A 26,011-nucleotide genomic window follows, 5' to 3' on the forward strand; every position below is an offset into this window, starting at 1 on the left:
AGCGCAGGGAGAGAATCGTGACAGTACACCCCCTTCAATGACCGGCTCCTGGAATCTGGAACTGGATTCAAAGTGTTTGCTCCTGAGAAATAAGTAAATTTCCATCAGAGATGTAGTGCAAGATACCAGAGGACTGTGGAAAAACTGTGATTTTCTGAAGGGTAGAATAATAGGCTGTAAATTAATAACAGGATTGGAGGTAGAACCTGAAGACTCCAAATCTAATAACGTGGGCTTAGAAGCGAGAATCAAAGATGTTTTAAGTTCAGATGGCAGACTACAGTAGTACTCTGAAAACAAAGGCAGATTGATGGTAGGGTCAAAAGCAGATAACGGATTGGCAGGAGGCACAGAGGTCAAAGGCAAGCTGGCTAAAGACAAAGGAGGAGACTGGAAGCAGACCTAAAGCTCTGGCCCTGGAGTAAAACATAGAGAAGACTCACATGCAGAAGACTCTGCACTCAGGTATGCAGGAAACCCAGGGCCTGGAGGCTTACATGCTGAGAGTTTTATCTCTGAGGCAGGAGGTTCAGACTCTGAAAGTATACATGCTGAGACCCCTGAATGCCGGCAAACTGGAAGCACAGGGTCAAAAAGCAGACAAAATAGAGGCTCAGGGTCAGAAGGTATGCAAGCTAGAAGCTTGGTGTCAGAAGGCAGGGAGGCTGGAAGCTCTGGCTCTGGCTCTGTAAGTAGGCTGGTTGGAGGTTCTGGCTCTGTAGGCAGGCTCTTGGAGGCTCTGGCTCAGTAGGCAAGTGAGTTGAGGGCGTGGGCCCTGAAGGCAGGCAGATTGGAGGCTCTGGATCAGAAGGCAGACAAGCTGGAGGCTCTTGCTCTGAAGGCAGATAGGCTGGAGGCTTTGGCTCCGATGGTAGATTTAGTAATAGACAAAGCAGGGACACAAGCAGTCTGGTTCTTGAAGCGTATTGCTACTCTTTTCTTTTTAATTGAGAAACAAAAAGCAGTCAAGAGAATTCAGAGTAAAAATAAGTCCCTAGTAGTCTCTCAGGTTCACAGGTGGGCCTTCAGGGGTCTCCCTTTTCAGGAAGCTTCAGACCTCGCAGGTCGTTGTAAAAAATAAAAAAGATTTTGAAATAAGCAATTAGAATGGGTTAATTCGTGAAGGGGCGCTTCACTTATGTGCCACTGTCACCAGGCAGGGTAGGTAGTTCACAGCTGGGAATTTGTGGTGGAGGGATTGAGCAGTGTGCCCCGACCTTTCGTGCATCAATCTCTGCTTGCCACCTGTCACTAGAGTGCTCTCTATTCTGTGGCGCCCCACCAATCCAGTCAAAAGCACCATCTATGTTGCGGTACTTGCCTTGGACCACAACCCATCTCCTGGGTCGTGGTGGTTGGTACTATGACGTTGGTTTCACTTCCGGGTCCACTGATACCACAGGTAATGCTGCAGGTCAGCTCCTCCTTGGGGTCCTCTACTCTGTTTTTCTCAAGGAACTCGGACGCCTCCTCAGCCACGCTTCCCATTCGGGGTGGAACTCCAGTGGGGCACTCCTCTGTTTTCGTCACCACCTTCTCTGTCCCTGCGTCTTCTTTCATTTCGGCTTCCCATGCGACGTCGTCTTTGCCTATATCTTGACTCACGCGCAGCGGCTCCTTCTCGCGTTCTCTACCGTCAAAAAGGGGGTGTAGCCTTCCACATGCCCTGTCCTCTGGAAAAGCTGCAACACTTTCCTCTTTCATGGCTTGGGCTGGAATGTCGGCCATATTAGAGTCCCACTCTTTCTCACAGTAGACAGGTTGGAGGCAATGGCTCCGACGGCAGACAGCCGGTTGAGGACTCTGGCTTTCACGGCAGTAAGCCGGCTGAGGACTCTGAAGACTCTGCAAGAAGGCAAGCTGAAAGCAGAGAGACACAAGGTTGACAGTCTTTAAAATCTGAGACTGTTAGTAGCTCATGAACAATAGATTCCCTGTTGTCAGTAGTGAAATCTGCACAGTTCCATGGCATATTAAAACACAATGAAGCTCTTTCTTTGGAATGGCTAAGGATAGTGCTTATCTTAGAGTCTTTGAAGACCACTTCCTTTACCATTTGGAAGTTCACATTTCTTATTCAGAGGAAATAGGTCAGAGATTACTTGATCATGGGAGATCTTCTTAAATTCCTTTGCATTACAAGGTGGTACAAATTCATTAGTATATAGAGTACAGATATTTCCAGATTTTTCAATATGTAGTGTGCTTGAAGGTGATAAAGTAAACAAGGGGTCAGGATTTTGTTTCTTCTCAGGGAGGAGGTTGGCTTCAGTCACAGCAGTTAGATCTAGAGAATGGACTGAGCCACAGGATGTTGTCACAACAGGGATTATGTGGAACACTGGTTCAGCTTTTTCTGAACGTCAATTTTCTGTGTATGTGATACCTCTGGGGTAGAACTGACCTTACTACCTGGAAGAGAATAGTTAGTGCTTTTCCTGGCATCTGGGGTTTCTTAAAAGTAGATGGACACATCACAAATGTAGTGCCTATATGCATTAAGCACTAGAAGACAAACCATCAGACGAATTAGAAAATTCTGAATTCAAACAAATACTTTTATTAACTACACTTTGTAACAAAGTACCATGGCTATTGTGAGTGGAATCTGGGTGGTGAGCCACGGTATTATTCACACGTTCACTAGAACAGATCTGAGGGGACCACAAAAGAGAGTGCAAGGTTTCATTCTCCATTTCCAAAGAGGCTAACCTAGAGGCGGGAAAGTAGTCCTGTACAGGGGTTTAAAATTCCCACTTGAACTCTGGGTTATAGCATTTTAACAGAGTCTGAAACATTGTATTCTCTTGTAATTCCAGAATCTTAGATTTAATTATATTCTGTGAAGATTGTAGATCTTTCTCTACAAGGACAGTGGTAGGCTTGGCAACTTCCCAACAAGCAACAGAACTAAACCTTGGATGTTGTTCAAACTGGCTATTAGCCGCCTCTGTTCTAGTAGGTCTTTTCTCTCTTTTGTTAACTGATTATTGTTTACTTTCAAAGTAGTATTAAACATTGCCTCTTCAGTATCAGGGACTGTGATCTTTACTGGGTCACAAGACTGGGCTATATCATTCGAATGGAAAACAGAGGTTATGAAATCCATCTGCTCTTTCTTTGTCTGTTATGTGGTTAAACATGCTATTTTATAGCCACTTCCAGCAGACATGCGAGAATCAGAACTCTTGTTCCGCAAACAGAGTAAGGTATCTTTGTCCTTTTGCAATGCTGACACATTCATTGAATCGGGAACAGAACAGAAGATTAAGATAGGATCTGGCAAAGAGGTGTTTAAGAGCCAATAAGAATGTAAATGTCCATTTCTCATAAGAAGGTTCTTTGTTTCAGGACTAAGATTAACATCCTCAAATTTTAAAGTAGACATTAAATGCCTTTCATTGTTGGGCACTGTGGAACTGCCCTGCACAAACTTAAATAAAGCACTGGTGCTTTTCTTTCTAAAACCTTTCATTATGACACATCTTCACTAATTTCACACACACATCTAACAGAAAAATGTTAGCTAACTGATTGCAAAGAAACCTCACAAGTGACCCTGGAAATGTAAGTTGGTCATTTTGGCGGGGACTGTCCTGGACTCTGTCTGGGACACAGTCAGGGACTTGGGCAAGAATAGGTGACTGGGTAAAAAATGTAAGCAGAAAGAAGAGTACAGTGCTGCCCAGGATCACACAGGAAGTCAGAGGAGAAAAGGAATCCAAAGGAGAAGCCTGCACTAGGGAACAAGATGGATAAGACTCAGAAAAGATAGGCACTCAAGAGGCGATTTAGCATTCAGAATAAATACACCCAGGACAGACGTGCAAGATATATATATATAGTAGATAGTTATAGTTAGGACCGTGTTTCCATAGGAAATCCGCAACATTCTATTTGGAATAACTTTGGCGCTGGTTAACGAATCCTCGCAAAATTTTCAAAATAGGTGGGGCGCTCCGCTCCGCTCCTACCCTGAAAGTCTCGGGGTGATTCGTCAAGCGGGGGCCGAGAAAAAAGGGTGGTCCCAAAACACGTTTTCCCCATGCATTTTTCCATAGGGACCTTTAGTCCAAGGTACAGCCCGAACGGCTGAACAGAATTACTTGAAATTTGGCAGAGAGGTAGTCCTCAGGTCAGGGAAGTGCCTTTTGCAGGTCTGGTGTCAATCTGTTCAGTAGTTCCTGAGAAAATCAAAAGTAAAATCATATATATATATGTGGGCGGAGCCTAACCACACATCTCATCCTGAGATCTGATTGGCTGTCAGCACTTCATCCAAGAAGTGTTGGCAGCCATCTTGGGACCAATATACATGATAGCACCTCATTAAAAATCATTGCAGTTAATAGAAGGTTTCAAGACATTAGTTACATTATAAATCATTTGTTGATGGTACCATACTCATTTTAGGAATTGTGGTATGTTCTAAGGTGATTTCACCATGTGAAAAAGCCTTCTGCTGGGATATCATGATTGAGAGAAAAATATTTTCTCATGCTTTTCCCACAGAGGTTTGGAAGGTGATCTATAAGCTAAACTGAGAACATATTTTCTGTAAATTCACATTATCTTTCTCAGTCATGTGAGAATGAAGTCTGACATTCTCAGTAAAACATGTACATCCAACAAGGGCAGAGACTGTCAGTTGATTCCTTTGTGTTCTACTGCAGCTTCCCAGAGTGTTCCAAAGAACAACTAGAGCGCTAACAGTCCTACTTATGATAAACGTATGGCACACCTGAAGCCATCTTGCTTGGATTAAAGTGGTAACTCTTAAAACATTTAATTTAAAAAGGAACAAAATGAGGGGGTTCATTTTTCCATAAAAAGTATGATTAGGGCTGCAGAAAGAAAAATTAGGGCACATTTTGAGTGACTTCTCAAATCCTCTTCTATTTCATTAAACAATTCTGACATGCAGACTGAAACATGCACTTTCCATACCAGCAGCAGTTTTCCCTGGTGAGCAGTAGCTTTACTACAGTGATCTAATGAGCAAAAAGAGTGTTAACATTCTGAATTTATGGCAAATGTGTGACACATCTGAATGCCTTCTTGATGGAATCAAAGTAAAAAACTGAAAGTATTTCCTACTGAGGAGACTGCAGTAAATGAGGAAATTAGGAAACTTCATAACAAATAAGTCTCCCAAGATGGCCACCAGAGACAAAAGAGCCCAAATGTAGCCCAAATATCACCCAGATGTAGCCCAAGTCTAGCCCAATGACAGAATGTCCCAGAGTGGTCTTAAAAACAACTAGAGTGCTTACTGTCTTCATTATGACAAAAGTATGGCACACCCGAAGCCATCTTGATTGGAATATACTGGTAACAATAAAACATTTAATTTAAAAAGGAACACAATGAGGGGGTTCATTTTGCCATAGAAATTATGATTAATGCTGAAGAAAGAAAATGAGGGCACATTTTGAGTGACTTCTCAAATCTTCTTCTATTTCATTAAAAAATTCTGACATGCAGACCGAAACATGCACTTTTAATACCAGGAGCAGACTTCCATGGTGAACGGTAGTTTTCCTACAGTGATCTAATGAGCAACTAGAGTGCTAACATTCAGAATTTATGGCAAATGTGTGACATATCTGAATACCTTCATGATGGAATCAAAGTAAAAAACTGAAAGCATTTCCTACTGAGGGGACTGCAGTACATGAGGAAATTAGGAAACTTCATAACAAATAAATCTCCCAAAATGGCCACCGGAGACAAAAGAGCCCAAATGTAGCCCAAAATCACCCAGATGTAGCCCAAATATAGCCCAATGACAGAAGTGTGCAAAACACTTATTATTTTGTGTTTTTGCAGTGTTATATAGTGCAGACTTGTCAGGTATTGGAGTGCTTTACATGAGCATTGGTTACATCACACAAGAACAAATTCATTTTGGTTGTAGACATGGGGAGACTAAGTGATTTGACCAGAATCACAGAATGTCGAGCTGAAGCAGAAACTCCAACCTGGTCCCCAGTTGCAAAGTCTGCAGTTCTGGAAGTAACACCACATCCTCTCCCCTAAGTGCAACATTTAATCAAGTGGTCAACTGGATACAAAAACATAAAGATAACAAATAATTTAAAAGTGCTTTGTCGCTATTTGAAAACTCAGAAAATATGTCCTTATTTTAGTCTTTTAGAGCACTAACCATAATTTTGATGCCAATAAGACCCTCTCATACATGTAATTTCTAAAGGAAATGCTCTAGGTATTACAGTTTTGATTACATCAAGATGACGTCAGGCGTTCCACACTTTTGTAATAAATATAGAATGTTAGCAATCTAGTTGTTCATTAGGATACTGTTGAGAGGCAGAGGCCAGGGGCACAGACTCTGAAAATTGAAGGCAGGTAGGAGGGCGCAAAGGCAACAATTTAACCACACTGAGCAGGCAGGAAGGGCCGTGGCAGCACAACAGACTATGGAGGGAAGTGGAAAGGGGGGCAGGGGCAACAAACCAACAATACAGGACTTGCAAGAGAGGCTGTGGCAATGTAATAGACCATTGTGGGCAGAAGGAAGAGGCAATGGTAGTACAACCATACATGCCAACAGACCCGATTCAGCCAGGAAACGTCCAATGTTTTTAAGCTCAAATGGGCTTTATTTGATCTGTCTCCTGTCTACAATCTCCTCTTTTTCAATGTAACTCAAAGGGGAAAATCAATACCCAGTTTTTTTTTTCAAAATCTCCCTCTTACCAAGTTCAAAATGTTCGCAAGTATGGTACATTGGATCATGGAAGGAAATGGGGTAGGGACATGGACTTGGATAACAGAGGACAGGAGGGACATGGAGAGGTGCACCAAACTGACCCTGCAGGGCAGGCATCAGGGTTTGCAGCAGCACAATACACCACACAGGGCATGCGGGACGGGAGTGCAGCACAACAATCCATAGAAAGCAAGAGGAAGGGGACAGGACCATGCACATGGACAACAGAGAACAGAGGGGCAAGAGGCAATGGTAGCTAGCTGACCATAATGGACAGACAGGAGAGAAAGCTGCAGCATAACAGACCATAAAGGGCAGGAGGGACGGATCAGGGGCATTACAATAGAACAGACGAGCCAGGAGGGAGGGAGTAGGGGTCTGCACATGTAAATAGAGGGCTGGGGGCAAGGGGGCAGGGCAGGAGCAGCAAGATAGCCATGGAGGTCAGGCAGGATGGGCACTAGAAGCAAGACACACCATGAAGAGCAACAGTGAGACTGTGATGGCATACACACAGACCATGGAGGGAAGGTGGGAGGGGGTCAGGGGCAGCTAACTGACCACACAGGGGAGGTGGGAGGGCCCATGGCAGCACAGAAGACCATGCATGGCAAGTGGGAGGGTTAGTGGCAGCACAATGGCTATGATGGGCAAGAAGGAGGGTGCAGGGGCATGCACAAAGGACGATGGAGGATAGAAGGGAGGGTCAGGACCTGTGCACAGACAAGAAAGTTCAGGGGAAGGGGCCTCACAACAGACCGCACGGGGAAGGCAGGAGGAGCAGTTGCAGCACAACAGACCAGGGAGGGCAGAAGGGTGTGGCAGTACAATGGACCATGTGGACAGGAGGAAGAGGATAGGGGCATGGCATGTGGACAGGCAGGGTGGAGGTGGCAGGGACAGGTTACAGTCATCTGACAATGCTAGGCAGGTGGGAGGGGAGTGGCAGCTCAACAGAACACTCAGAGTAGATAGGAGTGGCAGGTCCATGGAACATGGTGAGCAAAAAGGATGGAGCAGGGGCATGCACAAAGACATCGGAGGGCAGGGAGAAGGAGAATAGGGGCAGCAAGCTAAGCACAGAGTTTAAGCAGGAGGTCAACGATGGGACATAGAATTGGGCAATGGAGGGCAGGAGGAGTGGACTGGTACATCATACTAAATTGAGGGCAGTGGCAGCACATCAGACCATGCATGGCAGGAGGGAGGAGGCTAGTCCATGGATTCACACAACAGAGGATAGGGAGGAGGGGGATGGGGCAGCAAGCTAACTGTTCAGAGAAGGCGGGTATTAGGAACTTTATTGTTTTTAAAACGTGTGTCTGTGCGAACTACTTAAAATATGAACAAGTATGCAGCATAATCTCACTTTTATTCAGGAAGAAGAGGACGTTTGTGACTGTGACTCCGGGCTCACTTGGCAGAAACACCCCCTGACCCTCCACCCCCTATCGCAAAATGTAATGCCCGTGAAAAGGGTAGGTGAACACAGTGTTATATAGAACATAGTCCTGAGAGCAAGATTGAAAATGAAAACTAGATATAGTGTATGGTATAAACTATGCACCAAAAAGTGTGATATAAGATGAACCGGGCGTGAAATATAATATGCAATACATTGTGCGCAATGACAGATTCATTGGAGAGCGCGAGATAGCACAGGCACTAGCGCGTGCTATGCGATATGCGCCTTGGAGTGTAATATGCACAGGGCAGTGTTGTATAACCTAACTAGTCTCTAAAGTTGTAATATAAAATATGTACTGGGGAGTGTAACGTTGCATATGCACTGTGACAAAGATATGGATCCCAGATTGTAATATGTATGGCATAGCACTGTGCGTTATAACATAGGCATCGAGGAAGGCACGTTAGATGGGGCAATATAACCCGTGCGAAGACAAGTGTGGCATGACATATTCACGGGGTGGTGTTACAGTGCACATGGGCTAGAGAGTGTCATAGCATATGCACTAGCTAGTGGAATACAACACAGAGGTGTGTGGCACTCAGCAGGCAATGGTGGGTGTAACACAGCATTGGGCTCTGCCAGGAGCGCGCTGTGACTCTCAAGTGATATTCGTCCCCTTTCCAGAGAGTAAAATAAAAAGTATTACACATCCGGCAGTGGATGTGTGTTTTATTAATCGTGAGGGGGGTTTCTTGCATAGTTTTGGTCGAATTTTTGTCGAATCCCCTTTGAATGGCTTGGTGTGCATGTGTATTAAATGTGCCCGTCAATAGCTACCCATGTTTGTATAAATAAACGACAAGGGTGTCTACCGGGATTAGGCACGGTAGGGCATCACACATGTCAGAGCTTCACTAGTGGTGTAAATACATTCCACGTGGATTCATTGTATGCATAGTCGCCTTTTAATGAATATCACGCAAATCGTCATGGTGATAGGTACGTACGGTTTGTCCAGCATGTCCTAGGTGTGTCTATAAATATATATTTTTTTTAAATAATAAAAAACAGTGGCCGGCCCTGGGGATTGGGGTCAAAAAAATATAATTAGGAGACAGGCCCTGGGGGATGGGGTCATCAGGGCCAATAAATTAGAAGAAGGGGAACCACACAGCCCCCCTTCTTAAAAAATTAAAATAAATAAAAGACTGGCATCGTGCCGGAGGCGACGCCCCCTCCTTGCAGCACTCTGCAAACGCGCCCCCTGGCGAGTTGTAAGTTGGGGAATTAATTCCTCTTCAATACTGAGGGTCCCTGAGGGCCAACTAGCCCAACAGGCATCTCCAGTATGCGCCAGGGAGCTGTGCTGCAGACAGGTGTTCTGAGGCCAAGCCCCTTTTTACACCTCTCTGCAACGCAGCTCTGTGGCGCTTACTGGAGGTACCTAGTGGTCTACTTTGACGCTAGGGACCCTTAGGATTCAAGGGGACTTAATCTCTCAACTTAGAACAGCCACAGGGCGCGTTTACACAGTGGTGAAGGGAGGGGACGGGGCCTGAGGTGACGTGTGCAAACACGCACTATGGCACGTTTTAAATTGGGGATATAATTTCCCTTCAATACTGAGGGCCCCTGGGGGCTAACTAGCCCACCAAGTGCTTCCAGTAAGCGCCACTGAGCTGCATTGCAGAGAGGTGGTCCAGGCCGTGCCACTTTTTACACCTCTCTGCAACGCAGCTCTGTGGCACTTACTGGAGGTACCTAGTGGGCTAGTTGGACCCTAGGGACCCTCAGGATTCAAATGAACTTAATCTCCCAACTAAAAACGGACACAGGGCGTGTTTACACAGTGGTGAAGGGAGGGGATGGGGCCTGAGTTAACGTGTGCAAAAACGCCCTGTGGCCTTTTTTAAGAGGTAGTTTTAATCCCCCTGCCCTATTATATACTAGGGGCTTACAGAGGAGGTCATGCAAATCACAGGGGGACCCCAACACATAGTGTTCCCTAGTGTATGTAGGTGTTTTCACTGTATTCTGAGTGTCTTTTAACATAGCACTGGCTCTAGGACTGGTTAGTCAGACTCAGTTACCACCAGTATCCGTCTGAAAAAGTTGAGGGTACAGGATGATTTTGCAACAAGGCTTCTTTCTGTTCTTCTTTTTGTTCTTTCTGCACGTTATCCTTCTTCCTGCACTTTTCTTCGTCTTTGAGGACTTCTGTTGCTTCTTTCTGCACTTCTTTTTTTTCTTTCTGTGCATTTTTTCTTCTTTCTTCACATGTCCTATCTCTGTAGGCATAGTTAGAAATTAGCATTTAAAAAACCTTTGAAATTCACAGAAAAAACCTTAGGTTTCAGGCACGTTATAGTTAGGAATTAGCATTTAAAAAACCTCAGAAATTCACTGAAAAAACCATAGGTTTCAGGGGTGTTATAGTTAGCTGGACTTTTCACTTGTACAAAACCATTGAAATTCCCCCGTTATAGTTAGTTCAGCTAACTATAACTCGCGCGCCCGCAATGCACTGCTGATGACGTCACATATTACATCACTCATGACATGGTCAGTGACATCACTCGTGACATCACTGATGACATCTCAAATGACATCACTGATGACATCACTGATGACATCACTGAGGATATCATCCTTGTGATAGAGTGGCAGACCTCCTCTCACCCTAATATAACCTTTGATACACACATTCAAAAATAGAGACTACAATTTTCAAAACAATGGACATACCAATACCAGTTACAACAACCTCTTCAGTAATTCTAAGATCCACATACACATCCACTCATTCACCAACAGTCCTATACAGTCACTCATACATGTACTCACTCATCATATGTACTCATACACCTATACATCCTGTTACACAATGCCACTCATCCATAGAGTTACTCACACACATAGTCACTCATGCTAATAAAGAATCAAACATACATTTACTTGCATATACAGTTATACACACACCACCACACTTACTTCTACGGAAACTTACACATACTTAGTCTTTTAAACAATCACTTATAGAAACACATACTTATTCATACAGGAACTCTTTCAATCTCTCACTCTCACATATACTCACTTATATACACCAACAGTCACATATACTAGTTTAAAACATATGTAGTTACTCATAAAGACACTATAGAGACAGTCATTCACTCACTAACACACCCATACACACACTCATCCACCCATACAGTCCTGCACACATGCTGTCTTCAACACATACAAACAGTGAGTCACTCATTCATGCAACTATGCCCTACGTAATACCCCCCACCGAACCATGCAGACACTCAGACTGATACTCAAAAAAACAACTAATAACCTATATAGACACCCATGTAGCTACTCACCAACCCATGCAGCCACTTATACACAAAGTGAGAGACTGATACAGATATTTACATATTTAAACATTACTCACTAAGCCATGTATTCACTATGATACACTTAATCAGTCAGTTACACAATCAATTTTTCAAAAACAAATCATCCATTTAGATACTTATATACCCATTTATTCTTCCATCGACCTTGAGATATACATATATAAAACATATTTAATTTTCAGAAAAACACACATTCACTGGATGATGTCATCAGTGATGTCATCAGTGATGTCATTTGAGATGTCATCAGTGATGTCATGAGTGATGTCACTGACCATGTCATGAGTGATGTAATATGTGACGTCATCAGCAGTGCATTGCGGGCGCGCGATTTATAGTTAGCTGAACTAACTATAACGGGGGAATTTCAATGGTTTTGTACAAGTGAAAAGTCCAGCTAACTATAACACCCCTGAAACCTATGGTTTTTTCAGTGAATATATATACACACATATATAAGAACTTTATCAAGAAAGGGAATGTGGGGTAAAGCACTCAGGAGCTCCGCCGCACGGTAAGACTGAAGCTCAGTAAGTAACTCACCCACATTTACTGTTACAGATACTGGCAGTAAATACTCACATATAGGATATGTATGCAAAAGCAGGGTTTATGGAACTGATACCTATGCTGATGTTATAAATGTAACTCAAAGACAATATTCACAGTAGACAAGAAACACCACCTAAGTTTTTAGCTATGCCCTCGGATCCTGGCGACAAAACAGGAACACGTAAGGCAATAACACTAAGGGCATAGAACTAAATACACAGCCACAATAGACAAGGAGCTAGGAAAGAGGAGTCCTTAACAGGAGAGTAGGGAAACAAGGACACACTTGGTAGAAAGAAAGTAACAAACATACAAGGAAAGTAGAAGCAAGAGAGTAGAACAGGAAGACAGCAAACTAGGGACTGAAGCGGAGGTCCTGGGAAAAAAAGCAGGTACTGGAACAAGGGAAATACAGGAGTGGGTTCAATGGTGCAATAATTAGTACTAGTTCAGGAATCAAGGAAACAACGAATAGCTAAAGATCAGGATTCAAAATAGCACTGAAGACACTGCTAATTCAGGAACAAGGAATGCTATAGCTCAAGAAAAGGAATCAAGGTAACACTACAGGCAGTTGCTAATTCATAAACAAGGATAGCTATAGCTCAGGAATTAAGGAATCAAGGGAACAATGAGGGCAGTGCTAGTTCAGGAGCAAGAATAGCTATAGCTCAGGAACAGGAATCAAGGAAACACGGAAGGTAGTGCTAGTTCAGGAATACGGATTACCTATGGCTCAGGAATCAAGGAATATCAAAAGTTCAGGAAACAAGGATATCAAAAGCTCAGGAAACAAGGCTCACTCTCATTGGAACACAGCTACAATGACAAACACTGGACTGAAAGGAGCTGGGGCATAAAAGAGCTCACAGTAATCTCATGCATCATGTGTGAGCCGACTGGCAGCAGCCATCCACAGATAATTTGAATTCCTCCACCCATCCTGGGCCTGCAAGGGTGGGGATGAAGCAGTGAGCTGGGAATTCTAGGTAATGAAGTTTCAGGCATGAGCAGCCTGGCTTCCACAAAACCTGGCATGGATTGTGAATGGATGGAATTTCCACGTAGCGTCCAAATGGCTGGAAGTCAGTATATGCATGCAGGGGGGTCTGGAAGGTTATTAGAATACTGTAAAGTCCCACAATACGGCCCCTGGTGGCGGGCATGAAAGCGCAGGGAGCGAATTGTGATAGTAAAAGAGTTATGCGTTTTGTGAAGATATTTGTTAAGTTAATGTATTGCAAGAGGATTGGTGCCTGTTCCTAAAAGGGCATGCCAGCTCTGGGCATGTGGTTGTTGGAATGCTGAGCTGATATGATTTTGGCAATCAGGAGGTAGGAAATAATGGAGTTTATAGGAGTGTAGTGAAAGATGATTGATGCTGGTTTGGACAGACAATTAAGAAATGTGTAAGTGATCAGCCATTTCTATGAATGAAAACATTTAGGCTTGAAAAGGGAATGGTATCATGGATGAGATAATCTAATTTACGTTCTGTTTTAGTGAGGTGATAGGTTAGCATCTGAGGCAATATACCAGGGGCTATATTATGTGTAGTGCTTCAGGAGCAACAAGCTTGTGTGCCCACTTTCTGTGCCTCCGGGGCACTATGGTATACAGAAGTATCTGCAGACACTTGTTTGGCCCCTTCTGTAATACTGATAGAGCTGGTGCACATAAAGTGCCAGGACTATCTTGAGAGGGGGTTCCCACATTTGCCTCAGGGGGTGGCCGCATGCAAATGAGGGAATCACATTTCCTCTGCACCCTATTACGAATATGGGTGCAGAGATAAACGAACCCTTAAGAGGCACACAGACAGTGTGCCACAAAAAGCCACTTTTGTGGCCAATATTCTTGTGGGTTTTGTGCTGATGAGCCCTAACTAGGGTGATACTATGGGTGGGCGTCAAATTCCGTTCTGCTCACGGAATTAGTGATATTTTGACATTTTTGCATTCCCCGGAGAGCATGGAAATGCCAAAATTTCCACGATTCGCAGCGTTGTGGAGATTTTTTTCATGTTCGCTCTTTGAAAATGCGTTCTTGTGCGTAAGATCGCCTTACCGGGATCCCTGTGTTCGCCGACGAGTTTTCCGATCCGTTCGTGTGCTCCACGAGATGTTGATAGCCGGTCACGCTATCCCGCGAGAGTTCGCGATCGCGATCACGTCATTCGCCTCGCCATCAGACACTGTGAGAGTCTGAGATCGCGAACACATCATTTACCACCGCGAGAGAGAGCATGAGGTCGCAAACACGTCAATCTCCACTGTGACAGAGAGCATGAGATCGCGAACACGTCATTTTGGAAGCGCCATCGACATCCGGCGGAAGTGTGGTGAAGCTTGCGATCGCGAGCACGCCAAATTTTCAATCTGGAGAAGAATATTATCTCTAGCAGCATAAAACCTTCTGTAAATGTTAATTTGGATGAAAAAAACTCCTCAGATTGACATTTGGCTGTCCTTTTTTGTGCAAGGAGTCCTTTTTGGGGGAGAAGGAGGAAGTGCCACAGAGTCTCCAACTTCCTGTTCCTGTCCAGCAGGCTCCTCCCAGTGCTTTGTCCCATCTCCTGTTCATTCTGCCTTTGGATTTTGAGCTGGAAGGATCACTCTTTGTGTCTGCTGCATCATTATCATTGGATTTGAGGACTTTTGAATTTGATATTTTACAAGTAAGTTGGTGTTGTGTCTGATTGGGGGCATTGCAGTTGCTGCAACTACAATTTTGGTACCTATCATTCTTTTTTTTTAAATTGTTGTGGGTAGCCAGTAGGCCCAGAGCTAGTCATGGGTGGGTGCATGATGAAGCAACTGTTCCTTTGGAGTGTGTTGAATGTATTTCAAACATCATTTAGGGCATGGATGGCATTGGATTGAATTGGAAAATGTGTTTTTGGGGGGTATTTCTGTTTTTGGGTGTGTGTTAAAGAAATTCCTTTGCTGTGTGTGTCTGGTGTGTTGGTGTGCACCCTGCAGACCTTGTTTTGCCCTGTGGATTTTCGTTTTTTCATTTTATTGCATTAAAAAGGCAAAGCAGTGTGGTTTAGCATGCATCCTTTGCCTGGCTTCTTTTATAGGCCTTTTGTCAGTTCATTGTTTCATAGTTGGGTGGGCCTGGCCATGTGTTACAGTTTGTTGTAACAATCATGCTCGAACTCATCTGGAAGATGGTTAATTGTTTTCTTCTGTATGTTTAAAATCATTGCCAATGCTTGTTGATAACATTGCCAATGCTTGTTGATAATATGTGCAATAGACTTATGTGATTAAACTCATGCCAATGCTTGTTGCTTATTTAGACAGCCTCATGAAGGGAAACTCATCACATGTTAATGTATAAAATACATGAGGCTTTATTCTACTTGTGTTGTTGAAACGTGGGTCACGTTGCATATTCCTGTCTCTGCAGCATTGTGGAAATGCACGTTTCAGAACATGTTTATTTTTTGGCAGTTGCGATCACGTTGTTAATCACGTTCCCTGCAAGCGGACTGGAATTAGCTCAACACGTGAATCACTGGTTCCCCCACATGCCAACCCCACCCTCCAGTTATTCTATTTAAACCCAAGGCACCCTGACAAACGCGCTTACGCTCGTTTCTCCCCAACACTTACCTGAAGGCAGAAACCCTTCCACGATCCTGCATCGGCTCCCAAGGCCCAGTGAAGCTTCCGGTCCGGTCTCCAAGGTCTTCCCTCGTTGCCACGGCGACATCCCAAGCTTCTTTTCTTCATATCCGGAGTTGCACGAACAGGATTCCTACGGAGAAAAGGAAAACAAACAGAGAAATCATTCAGTAAAACAGTGAGTAACCGGCTGGCTACTACAGGAAACAAACTGTAAGTTTCTTGAACATTGTTGTATTTTTACTTAAAGTAATACTTGGCCAAGTGTATTGGACTTACTAATTTTTCAGCAAACATGGAACAATGCAAGTTTAAAGAAGCATAGGACACTGCAAATTTAAAGAAGCATAGAACAATGCAAATATAAAAAGAAAGACTTTGCTTATCTAAATTCTGGTGGGATCTTTCTCAGGCGCAGCGCATTCGTCTCATTCAAGGTGCTAAATACCACAAAGAAGAAGACAAGAGAGACATTGTGGGATTACTAATTTTGTTGACATTCTTCGAACTATTTAGCTGTGAGTATTTATAGGCAACGTAAGTCATCATCCAACAAACTCTTTGCACAGTCAGGATAACCAAATAACGCCAGTTGATGTTGCATCCTTTATCATTACAGATGTGCGTTCTACGCTGTGTTCAGGTGTAGCTTAAACCTGAGATAAACAAAGGTATATCTATATATATACACATAAGATTTAAGTCTTGCAAATTTCATGTTCTTATTTCTAAAGTCGTGTTGTTCTCTGTTTTATAATAGAACAGTGTTCAAAAGAAGACAGACAGGAGAACACAGAAGGGCGCTGAAATTGGAGTGTCTTTTGTTTATTATTTTGTCCCTATTCCCCCTTCCCTTAAGGATTTAACTTGGGCGAACTGTGTTACATATTCAGTTAAGTCCAGGGGAAGTTCTTGGGGGAAGTCGAGAGCAATCCACGCATCTCTCAAGTTGAACATCCTGCCTTTCAGGTGAGTGAAGGTTAACAGAAGCGTAAGCCTTCACAACAAATTAGGTTCTCCTTGAGAGATAATGGATTCTGATACAGAAGGCATTGATGGACAAGCAATGGCACAAGCACTGGCTGATGATGTTTTGCGCAATCAATCCTTAACAGAGATGTTACAAAAGATGCAAATCGAAATTGAAAAATTGAAACATGAGAATACTGCATTAAGGCAGGAAGTTCTTCGTTATAAACCGAGAGATTCCTTGTGGGAAAATCCTGTTTTATCGCAACATGTGGACTCATCAATATTTGGTAGTAAGTCTAAAGTATCCAGATTAGTTACGAGTCCTGATTCCAATTCTTCCCCGGTACAAGTAACGGTGGCTGTTCCTAATGTTGTCCCTTTGGCAGCCCCAGAACGCTTTTTTGGCGATTCGGCAAAGTTTGCTATTTTTCTTAGTCAATGTCAATTACATTTCACATGTAAACCACAGTTGTTTCCCACGGATGCGACTAAGGTAGCCTTTGTGCTTTCCTATTTGGGAGGCACAGCAGCCAACTGGTCTATACCATATATCGACCGAGATGATCCCATTCTACATAACTGGCCGTTGTTCAAAAACACCATGACAAGCATACATATGTGCAAGCCAGTGACAATGAGTTACTAAATTTAAAACAAGGGAAACAAGATTTGTTAACGTATGTAACCCAGTTTAATAGACTTTTGACAGAAACTCAATGGCCAGAGGAAAAGCGTACCTCGCTCTTTTACAGAGGTTTGCGTGATGATTTAAAAGATGCCTTGGCACACGTTGTGGATCTTCCTGATGAATATTCAGATTTTGTAGAGATGGTGGTCAAATTAGACCATCGGTTAGGTGAAAGAAAGGGTGATAAAAATCGATTTGAACCAAGATTTTCAGTAGCGAAGAATGAGAGAAAGGAAAGTGATACCAAGGTATCTGATTCTGAACCTATGCAGATTGGGACTATTAAAGGACCCTTATCAGTAGAGGAAAAGGATAGAAGGAGAAAACTGAACCTTTGTCTATATTGTGCAAAATCTGGACATTTTGCAAGAGAATGTCCTATAAAACCTAAAGGGGCAAAGAAGGTTAATTCAGTAATCACAAACACCACAGAACAGGAAAACTAAAAAACTCGTCAAGGAGGGGGGTCTCTTGCACGAGTAAAGAATCTTTATTGACCTCCAATGTTTCCACTAATGTGGTACCAAGAATACCTCGACATTTCATGATACATGTAGTTTTGATAATTAGTACCCATGTACGGCATTCTGTCCCAGTCTTATTAGATTGTGGAGCCACAGGTAATTTTATGGATATTAAGATGGCAGAAAAATTACAGATACCAACTGAGTGGAAAACTCAGCCTGAGTCAGTGTGTGCAGTGGATGGGTCAGCTTTATCTTCTGGAATGATCACCAAGAAAACAACTCCTTTGATAATGGTATGTCAGAATGGACATACGGAAAGAATAGGCTTTGACTTAATTGATACGCCAACATTTGGATTAATTCTAGGAGTACCATGGTTAATTCAGCATAATCCTAGAATTAATTGGGTTTTGAGAACGGTAACTTTAGATTCCACTTTTTGTCGTGAGTCTTGTTATCAGGAAGCACTCACTGAATCTATGCCTATTTTACATTGTGCAGCTACGCAAACACAGGCCGTTCATTTACCAGTTGAATATCAGGAGTTTAAAGATGTTTTCGACCCAGTAAAGGCTAGCTCTTTGCCACCACACAGGTCATACGATTGTCGCATTGATCTGATACCTGGAGCTTCTTTGCCTAACACGAGAGTCTATGCTCTCACAGAAGAGGAAACAAAATATTTAAGGACTTATCTTGATGAGTTATTAGCATCAGGGTTTATAAGACACTCTACTTCTCCTGTATCCTCACCACTATTTTTCATTCCTAAACCTGATGGAAGTCTCCGCGCTTGTATTGACTACCGCGGTCTTAACAAAGCCACAATAAAGAATAAATACCCATTGCCCTTAATACCTGTTCTCTTAGACCAGTTACGGCATTCCACAATATACACAAAACTAGATTTGAGAGGTGCATATCACCTTGTTAGAGTCAAGGAAAATGACGAATGGAAAACAGCGTTTAAAACTAAATTTGGCTTATTTGAATACACAGTGATGCCATTCGGACTATGTAATGCACCTGCAGCATTTCAATTTTTTATCAATGAGGTTTTGCATGAATTCCTTGATGTGTGTGTAATTGTGTATATTGATGATATACTTATCTATTCAAAAACAAGAGAAGAACATGTACAGCAAGTTAGAGCAGTGTTGCAGAAATTGCCGACAAACCATCTTTTTGCTAAACTTGAAAAATGTATTTTCAATACAGATACAGTGGATTTTCTTGGGTATTGTTTGTCTCCAGCAGGCATTATGATGGATGTAAAGAAGGTAAATGCTATAAAAGAGTGGCCAGAGCCTACAAGTGTTAAGGAAGTACAAAAGGTCTTAGGTTTTGCCAATTTTTATAGACGTTTTATTCCTTGTTTTGCTGAAACTGTTGTACCCCTGACTCAATTGCTACATAAAGGACAAAAGTTTGTATGGACACAATGCACTGCACATGCGTTCAAAACGCTTAAAGAAAAGTTCACCTCTGCACCACTATTAAAACACCCAGATCCAGATCTTCCATTTTTTGTGGAGGCTGATGCTTCACAGGTGGCGGTGGGAGCGGTCCTATCTCAAAGAGACATCCAGGATGGTCAGTTACATCCTGTAGCTTATTATTCTAAAAAACTGCTGCCTGCTGAGCAAAATTACACTGTGGCAGAGAGAGAGCTTTTGGCAATCAAATTGGCTTTTACTGAATGGAGACACCATTTGATGGGCACTAAATTCCCTGTCACTATATTTAGTGATCACAAAAATTTACAGTTTTTTAGTTCTGTAAGAGCATTGACACCTCGACAGATGCGTTGGTTAAATTTTTTTAGTGCCTTTGATTTTGTTATTACATATCGACCAGGTGTTCAGCAAATTCAGTCAGATGTCTGATCTAGATATGGGTACACAGCCGATTTAAAAAAAGAGGGAATTGGCCCCCCCATAATTCCTCCACAAAAAATCCTGGCTCCAATTGTACAACAAGATTTTTTAAAACAACTCAGGGAGGAACATTTAAACGTAACAACACAGGAATGGTTAAAAGATCCTCACAATTCTATACAGGATGGTTTATTGTACCATAAGTCTTTGTTATTTGTGCCCACTAAGAGTTTGCAAGAAAAGATTTTAACTTGGCATCATGATTCACTTTTAGCAGGGCATCCAGGATCACAAAAAACTCTGGAGAATTGCAAAAAACATTTTTGGTGGTCTTCAATGATCACAGACGTTAAAAGGTATGTCAATTCCTGTCCCATTTGTGCAAGAAATAAATCTGTTCACAAAGCCCCCATGGGTTTATTACAACCATTGCCAACTCCTCCGAGTCCTTGGCATACAATCAGTTTAGATTTCATAGTCAATTTACCTAAGGCAAATATGTATACTACTATTTTAGTGGTGGTAGACTATTTGTCAAAAATGGCACATTTTATCCCTTTAGTAAAACTCCCCACAGAAGCACAACTGACAGATGTATTCATTAAGGAAATAGTGAGGTTACATGGTTTGCCAGCCAAGATCCTTTCGGACAGGGGGAGTCAATTCACCTCAAAATTTTGGACCAACTTAGGAAAAGGTCTAAAAATGGATATAGCTCTTTCAACGGCCTTTCACCCTGAAACTGATGGCCAAACGGAAAGAGTTAATCAAACGTTATTGCAGACTCTACGATGTTTGATGGCAGAATTCCCCACTGAATGGGATAAGGTGTTACCTGTTGCAGAATTTATTTATAATAACAATGTGCATTCTGCAATAAAATGTACTCCGTTTTACTTTTTACAAGGGTATCATCCACAAGCATTACCTATTTCTGTGATTCCCTCTTTTACACCAGGGGTCACGGAGCGACTTACCTCCTTACTAGATATACAAGCAAAAGCTATGAAACATTTAAATAAATACAAAGACTCTATGAAAAAGCAAGCAGATAAACATAGAATAGCTCCTCCACCATATCAGGTGGGAAATAGTGTTTGGCTTTCTACAAAGAATTTGAAGCTGTTAGGACCTAGAAAACTGATGCCAAGATACATAGGTCCATTTGAAATTGAAAAGATCATCAATCCAGTGACTGTTAAATTGGACTTACCCCAAGAATATCCTGTACACCCTGTATTTCATGTATCCCTATTAAAACCCTACAATCCGCAAACCAGATCAGAACCTCCACCCCCTCCTATCCCTGTTGACGGACATCTAGAATATGAAGTTCAGAAGGTTTTGGATGCAAAGAGAATGCGAGGTAAATTGTACTATTTGATTGCCTGGAAAGGTTTTGATGCTACTGAAAACTCATGGGAACCAGCATCATATGTTCATGCTCCACGACTTTTGAGACAATTTCATTTACGTTTCCCTCTCAAGCCTCGTCCGGTGGGGCGGCCTTTGAGGGGAGCGACTGTTACAGTTTGTTGTAACAATCATGCTCGAACTCATCTGGAAGATGGTTAATTGTTTTCTTCTGTATGTTTAAAATCATTGCCAATGCTTCTTGATAACATTGCCAATGCTTGTTGATAATATGTGCAATAGACTTATGTGATTAAACTCATGCCAATGCTTGTTGCTTATTTAGACAGCCTCATGAAGGGAAACTCCTCACATGTTAATGTATAAAATACATGAGGCTTTATTCTACTTGTGTTGTTGAAACGTGGGTCACGTTGCATATTCCTGTCTCTGCAGCATTGTGGAAATGCACGTTTCAGAACATGTTTAGTTTTTGGCAGTTGCGATCACGTTGTTAATCACGTTCCCTGCAAGCGGACTGGAATTAGCTCAACACGTGAATCACTGGTTCCCCCACATGCCAACCCCACCCTCCAGTTATTCTATTTAAACCCAAGGCACCCTGACAAACGCGCTTACGCTCGTTTCTCCCCAACACTTACCTGAAGGCAGAAACCCTTCCACGATCCTGCATCGGCTCCCAAGGCCCAGTGAAGCTTCCGGTCCAGTCTCCAAGGTCTTCCCTCGTTGCCACGGCGACATCCCAAGCTTCTTTTCTTCATATCCGGAGTTGCACGAACAGGATTCCTACGGAGAAAAGGAAAACAAACAGAGAAATCATTCAGTAAAACAGTGAGTAACCGGCTGGCTACTACAGGAAACAAACTGTAAGTTTCTTGAACATCGTTGTATTTTTACTTAAAGTAATACTTGGCCAAGTGTATTGGACTTACTAATTTTTCAGCAAACATGGAACAATGCAAGTTTAAAGAAGCATAGGACAATGCAAATTTAAAGAAGCATAGAACAATGCAAATATAAAAAGAAAGACTTTGCTTATCTAAATTCTGGTGGGATCTTTCTCAGGCGCAGCGCATTCGTCTCATTCAAGGTGCTAAATACCACAAAGAAAAAGACAAGAGAGACATTGTGGGATTACTAATTTTGTTGACATTCTTCGAACTATTTAGCTGTGAGTATTTATAGGCAACGTAAGTCATCATCCAACAAACTCTTTGCACAGTCAGGATAACCAAATAACGCCAGTTGATGTTGCATCCTTTATCATTACAGATGTGCGTTCTACGCTGTGTTCAGGTGTAGCTTAAACCTGAGATAAACAAAGGTATATCTATATATATACACATAAGATATAAGTCTTGCAAATTTCATGTTCTTATTTCTAAAGTTGTGTTGTTCTCTGTTTTATAATAGAACAGTGTTCAAAAGAAGACAGACAGGAGAACACAGAAGGGCGCTGAAATTGGAGTGTCTTTTGTTTATTATTTTGTCCCTATTCCCCCTTCCCTTAAGGATTTAACTTGGGCGAACTGTGTTACATATTCAGTTAAGTCCAGGGGAAGTTCTTGGGGGAAGTCGAGAGCAATCCACGCATCTCTCAAGTTGAACATCCTGCCTTTCAGGTGAGTGAAGGTTAACACCATGTGGCTGGTGGCCATTTTGAAGCCTAGGCCTGCAAGCTTGTGTGGCCTTGTCTGCCCACAGGCCTGCTTTCATCCAGTAGGCTCAGAGCAGGTAGCCAGAGGTGCATTAAACAGGTGTTTCTGTGTGTTCTGATGAATTTAAACATCATTTAGGGCATGGATGGCATTGGATTGAGTTGGAAAATGTGTTTTTGGGGGGTATTTCTGTTTTTGGGTGTGTGTTAACCCCTTCAGCGCTGCGCGGATTCCCCCGCGGTGCTGAAGGGTTCTAGCGCGGGCGTGGTCATGACGGAACGGTTCCGTCATGAGCACAGCTCAACCGATGCTCATGACGGAACCGTTCCGTCATGAGCATCGAAGGGGTTAAAGAAATGCCTTTGTTGTGTGTGCCTGGTGTGTTGGTGTGCACCCTGCAGACCTTGTTTTGCCCTGTGGATTTTTGTTTTTGCATTTTAGTGCATTTAAAAGGCAAAGCAGTGTGGTTTAGCATGCATCCTTTGCCCGTCTTTTATAGGCATTTTGTCAGTTCATTGTTTCCCAGGCCTCCTGCTTGTTGCTTGTGATTTGTTTGTGAGTGTCCATGTGGCTGGTGGCCTTTTCTGGTGGGAGCTATTAGTGTGCTGCTTTTGCCATATAGGCCTGCATGGTTTTCCTATTGGCTTACTGCTTCCATCCATCTCCTTTGCCAGCAGCCGCTCCCTTCAATTACATTTGTATTTTGGTTGTTGTTCTTATTCTTTCCTATCCTTCCTGAGAGTGTAGTGTGTACACTGTACAAAGAAAGTAGTATACCATAGCCCTTGTTGCCAAAGTCTCACAAATGGCAACACTATATCTTTTATTTGTTCGTTTGTACTAGTAGTAATTGAACCACAACAACAAATGCAACATTTCACTGATGTTCTGCTCCTGGCTTATTTGCTTTTAGGTGCAGAAAAAGATAGAGGAGGAGGTATCAACATCATCCATTGTACTGCCAGACAGAAGCCCTTCTGCGCACCACATCACGTTTGACCACAGACATCTCTGCAACTTGTGCACCTATGTCCTGCCTGACATCTGAAGAAGATGGCCCAAAAGAAAGGTACCAGGTCCTCCAGTACCAAGAAAGTTGCCGGTGAGAAGAAGAAGTAAGAGAAAAAGAAAGTGGCACTAACCACGACTGGTGTGCCGGCCAATGTGTTTTTTGGGAACAAACAAATTACGCCTGCAGCAGTGTTGTCCGGGAACCAAGCTGGGAGCAGCACCTCCGCACCAGCCGGCCAACCCCACCAACCTAGGCCCAAACCCATGAGTGTCGCAGAGGTATCCAGTCTACTAACGAGCAGCGATGTTGAAATGTCATTATCGCAAAGTAGTACACAATCAACGCAGGCGGAGACTCAGCAGATAAGTGTGCAGCAGCAGGCACAGCCGCAAGAACAGCAGCAGCCGCAAGAATAGCAGCAGCTGCAAGAACAGCAGCAGTCAAAAGAACAGCCACAACCACAGCCCACAATAGTAGTTGTTCCTCCTGAAGTAGGGGCATTTCAGGAAATCGAGCTTCCTGCAGACAAAGTGGAGCAAACCACTGTTTCAGAAGATCCATTGTCTTCCGGACCCCCAGCAAGGAAAAGGAGAGTTAGTCCATCATCTTCTTCTTCAAGCCCCGCTTCTGATGATCGAGATGCCACTTGGAAGCCACCAGCTCAGTCTGAGAGTGATGCACACCACAAGACAAGGCTAGTGAAAAGGAAGGTTCCGGAAAGCCTTAGAGTTATGGAGGTAGATGTACAAGAGGGGAGTGATAATGATGACGAGCCAGCCATCATGGACATCACTCCCGGCCCAAAGGAGATGGAGACCAACATTATTACCCTATCCAAAATGGCTGCAAGGGATGTAGCACGGATACCACCAACACCGGTAACACCACCAGAACCTCCAGCTTCCATATTTGCATTTGCAAAGGAAAGGCAGGGACCTACATCCAGCTCAACTACCACCTCAGTAGGTAGTGGTAGAAGTCACAGTGTAGCTGCACAGAGTCACATTCCAAGCACACCCTCCAGTTCATCTGGTATTGAAAGTGGCACATCCAGCAGCACCAGAAAGTTCTCCTCCCCAGTTTGGGACTTCTTTTCGGTTAGCAGTAAGGAGGAGAACATTGCTATATACTCAATTTGGCGACATGCTGTTTGGTGGGGTAAGTTTGGTACAAACTATGGTAGCGAAGGCCAAACAAGTCATCTCAAAATACACCACACTATCGTGTGGGAGGCTCACCTACTTCGCTTAGAACACAGTAAAACTCCACCCATTGTTGTTGGGCATGAAGAATCAGGGGACGATATTATCGCGGTGGAAGGTGAACAAGAGGGAGAAATTTCTAGCCCTGTCCCCAGTAGTGTAGTGGTACCGCCCACATCCTCAGCAACATCTCAGTGGCACCGTAGTAAGATTCAGAGTCAGGCTGAGACACCTATGCGACCAAGTAGTACTGCAATGAAACAAAGTGCGTTGTTGAGCCTAACTGGGTTAAAGAAAACAACTGCACCACAAAGGAAAATAATCCAGCCTACCATTGAGAGCATGCTTAGGTTGGAGGGGCAGTACCAACGCAACCACCCAACGGCACAGTTGTACAATGTGAAGCTGGCTAAAATGTTAGTGCTGGACCTTCTCCCTTTTTCATTTGTGGAAGGGGTGGGTTTCCTTGAATTTGTGTCAGCCATCTGCCCTAAATGGAAGGTTCCCAGCCGGTCCTATTTCGCAAGAGTTGCTGTTCCAGCACTACATCATGATGTGCTGGAATTGGTTGGACAAGCTTTGCAGCAGAGTGCTGTTCACAATATCCACCTGACAACAGACATGTGGACCAGTTGCCTAGCCACTGATTCCCATACTGCTGTAAACATATTGGAAGAGCTTCACAGCAAGGGTTTTGAATGGCTGTGCCCAAGAGGGCTTAAGATTGGTTTTGTTTCCACAGATAATGGCAGTAATGTACTTAAGGCCATGGAGCTTGGTTCCTATTTCAGGGTTCGGTGTTTGGCGCACTGCATTAACATTATAGTTCAAGACTTTCTGAAAAAAGAAACCATAGTCAGCAACTTACTGACCACCTACCGAAGAATATGCACTCATTTCAGCCATTCTTTTAAAGCTCGGAAGCAGCTGAAGATTATTCAACGTGACTATAGAATGTCAATCAAAGCACTCATCCAGGAGGTGGCAACACGTTGGAACTCAACTTATTAGATGCTTGACCGT

The 26,011-nt window shown here is 43.2% G+C and overlaps 1 protein-coding gene across 1 annotated transcript; it reads right to left on the bottom strand.

Annotated features, from left to right (window-relative positions):
* Positions 1-909: 909 nt before the first annotated feature.
* LOC146789507 (uncharacterized) lies at positions 910-21,800 on the bottom strand. The gene is made up of 3 exons (XM_085630101.1): positions 21,758-21,800; positions 15,727-15,871; positions 910-1,860 (listed from the first exon to the last, which is right to left on the bottom strand). The coding sequence occupies exons 1-3, from the start codon at positions 21,787-21,789 to the stop codon at positions 1,291-1,293; spliced, it is 747 nt and encodes a 248-aa protein (XP_085486227.1). The 5' UTR covers positions 21,790-21,800; the 3' UTR covers positions 910-1,290.
* Between the last annotated feature and the right edge of the window lie 4,211 nt (positions 21,801-26,011).

The sequence above is a fragment of the Triturus cristatus genome, chromosome 10 (assembly GCF_964204655.1).
Source record: "Triturus cristatus chromosome 10, aTriCri1.1, whole genome shotgun sequence".
NCBI lineage: Eukaryota > Metazoa > Chordata > Amphibia > Caudata > Salamandridae > Triturus > Triturus cristatus.